General features: G+C 30.9%; 1 protein-coding gene across 1 annotated transcript in view; it reads right to left on the bottom strand.

Annotated features, from left to right (window-relative positions):
• Nucleotides 1–2,372, bottom strand: part of LOC106789541 (probable G-protein coupled receptor 52) — a gene marked incomplete in the record, with an annotated part of 10,596 nt that overhangs the window by 1,017 nt on the left and 7,207 nt on the right. The window contains 1 exon segment of the mRNA XM_014753843.1: nt 1–2,263. Within this exon segment, the coding sequence (XP_014609329.1) occupies nt 2,084–2,263 (180 nt within the window).

The raw sequence follows: 2,372 nt of genomic DNA, 5'->3' as shown, positions 1-2,372 counted from the left end.
TTCCTTCCTTTCCTTTCCTTTCCTTTTTTTTTTTTAAACATAAAACACCGTTCTATCGAAAGGGGCAAACGTGGAGCTGCAAAATCGTGGCCGTTTTTTTTTTTTTTTTTTTTTTTTTTAATTTAATTTCTTTTTTTTCGGCTTTTGTTTTTTTTTACTCATAGTCAAGCGCCCGAACAATATCTAGGAAATACCATTTGATTGTCTACGATCTCGTAAAATAATATTATTAGTTCTAAAAAAATATACATATACGATTACAATTCTCTGTTTTTTTTTCAAACGTACGAATCGTTTTTTTTTCTTTTTCATTTATTTCTTCTTAACATCGATAATAGCTTTTTAACAGGTTTTTTCTTTTTATTTTTTGTTGTTATCGTTGATTTATTAATTAACGTCAACTTTTATCCATATTTCATCTAATATCTTTCGTTAATTATTTCGATAGAGTTAGAATATATGGAAAATAATTATTATTCGTATATTTTTCAAATATATTATTTATATAACTCTTATCGAGTATATATTATTTTTTCTTCTTCTAAATATTAGAAAACTAAAACGTACGTTTAACAAGAATTTAATAAAAACATTAGCAAACGTCGAATGCAAAGACTATACTCAAAGTGATGATTAAATAATTATTCAAAAATCGAAACTAAAAGTAAATAAATGTAATGATTAATATAAAATAAAAAGTCATGAAATAAATGAATATAATCTATTGATTCGTATCATTAATAATAATTAACAAAATAAAACAAAATTATTGGGAATAATTTTCGATAATTTAATTGATTATTCAAAAAAAAAAAGTAATGATTAAGTAAATTGTTCATCAATCGCGTATATAATAATTATATGACAATAGATTAAAAATCTAAAGTAAAAATAAATCAATGCGATGATTTAATAATCAAATAAAAATAAATATATAATTTGTATATTGATTCGCGCGTACATATCATTAATTCGTAATTATTAAAATATCCAAATTCATTGTTTAATCATTTTGTTCGGGAATGGAGAGATTCGTCGGTGATCGATTTGATTTTTCAAAATTCCTTAATAATTGAATATATTTTGTTAAAAATAATAATAATCGGAGTTGACGGTATCGTTTATAAAGGTTGTTCTGAAAATGGTTTCACGGATAATACGTTATACGTTCAACGAAACGTACGTAATTCGCTGTGTTGTATCTGCGTGCTTCACGCTCAACCGCGCGAACGGCGACTGAGAAAACGGATCGAGTATTATTTTTTTTTTCTTTTTTCTTTTTAACTCTCCTCTCTTACCACCCCTTTTCCCTCGTCTTTATTTTCCTCTCTCCCTCTCCCTCTCTCTCTCTCTCTCTCTCTCTCTCACACTTTTTTTCCTTTTGTCGAAGCCGACGTAGTTCGATATTTTGCACGCGCATTAGGTCGGTCTTGCTTCGCTGGTTATTTCTCTGTCCTAACGGCTTGCGAGGATGCAGTTCCACGTTGCTTTTCTGCACAACGTAGACCGTGATTGAACAAATCTGAGCCTGATGTGTGTTTGGCTTCATTTTTTTGTTTTCTTTCTTTTTTTTCTTCACGCTCCGAGGAGTAAAAGAAGAGAAAATGCATCCGACGGTTGTCGTCGTTCCGGGTACGACAACGACCTTGACTAGTTTAAACAATGCACGCGTTACGTTTGGTTACGTTAGGGGGAGAATACGAAAAAAAATAAAAGTAATATTTGTAATGGGGAAAAAATGAACGAAAGATTTAGAGAAATAATAAATGGGAGACTCTTTATGAGGAAAAATGTCTAAGGAGGAAAATAATATTTTTAATGGGAAATATAATAAATGGGGTTGAATGGGAGTGTCCGATTGACATGAGTTATAAAACGAAAAAAATCAAAAGAAAAGAAAAGAAAATAAAATAAAAATATAAAATAGAAAAGGGTTGTTGAGAAATGAAAATAAAAAAGTTGGATCATTTAGGTGATGCGTAGCGCTTGGGAAAAAAGAAAATAAAAAGAAAAAACGAGAGGGGGAGAAAAAAAAAAGCAATGGTCGTTCTCGCGTAGGCGTGTGTTTCTTTCTTTTTAATTATTAATCGTCGTCGTCGAGGCCAAGAAGTTCCGGTGGAAGTCTTCTGTGTCGACAGCACAACGTCAAGCAAAGAACACGCGCAGCTAGCCGAAATTGGGGACTAAGTGCTCCGAGGATGACTGCCTTCCAAAAACTGTTTGTTATCCCAAGCCATACAACGGCAAAGTGTAAAAACGGTACCTGGAAACCAATCAAATAATACCATCAAAAAAAATAATATAATACAAATATCAATTATTTTTATCTATAATTTAAATATATTAATTCCTAATACTCCCCCCCCCAGCCC

This window comes from Polistes canadensis, unplaced genomic scaffold (genome assembly GCF_001313835.1).
Source record: "Polistes canadensis isolate GaletaPanama2010 unplaced genomic scaffold, ASM131383v1 scaffold_189, whole genome shotgun sequence".
In the NCBI taxonomy this organism is placed as follows: Eukaryota; Metazoa; Arthropoda; class Insecta; order Hymenoptera; family Vespidae; genus Polistes; species Polistes canadensis.
The sequence above is the reverse complement of the archived record's forward strand: the minus strand, read 5'-3'. Positions and strand labels throughout refer to the sequence as shown.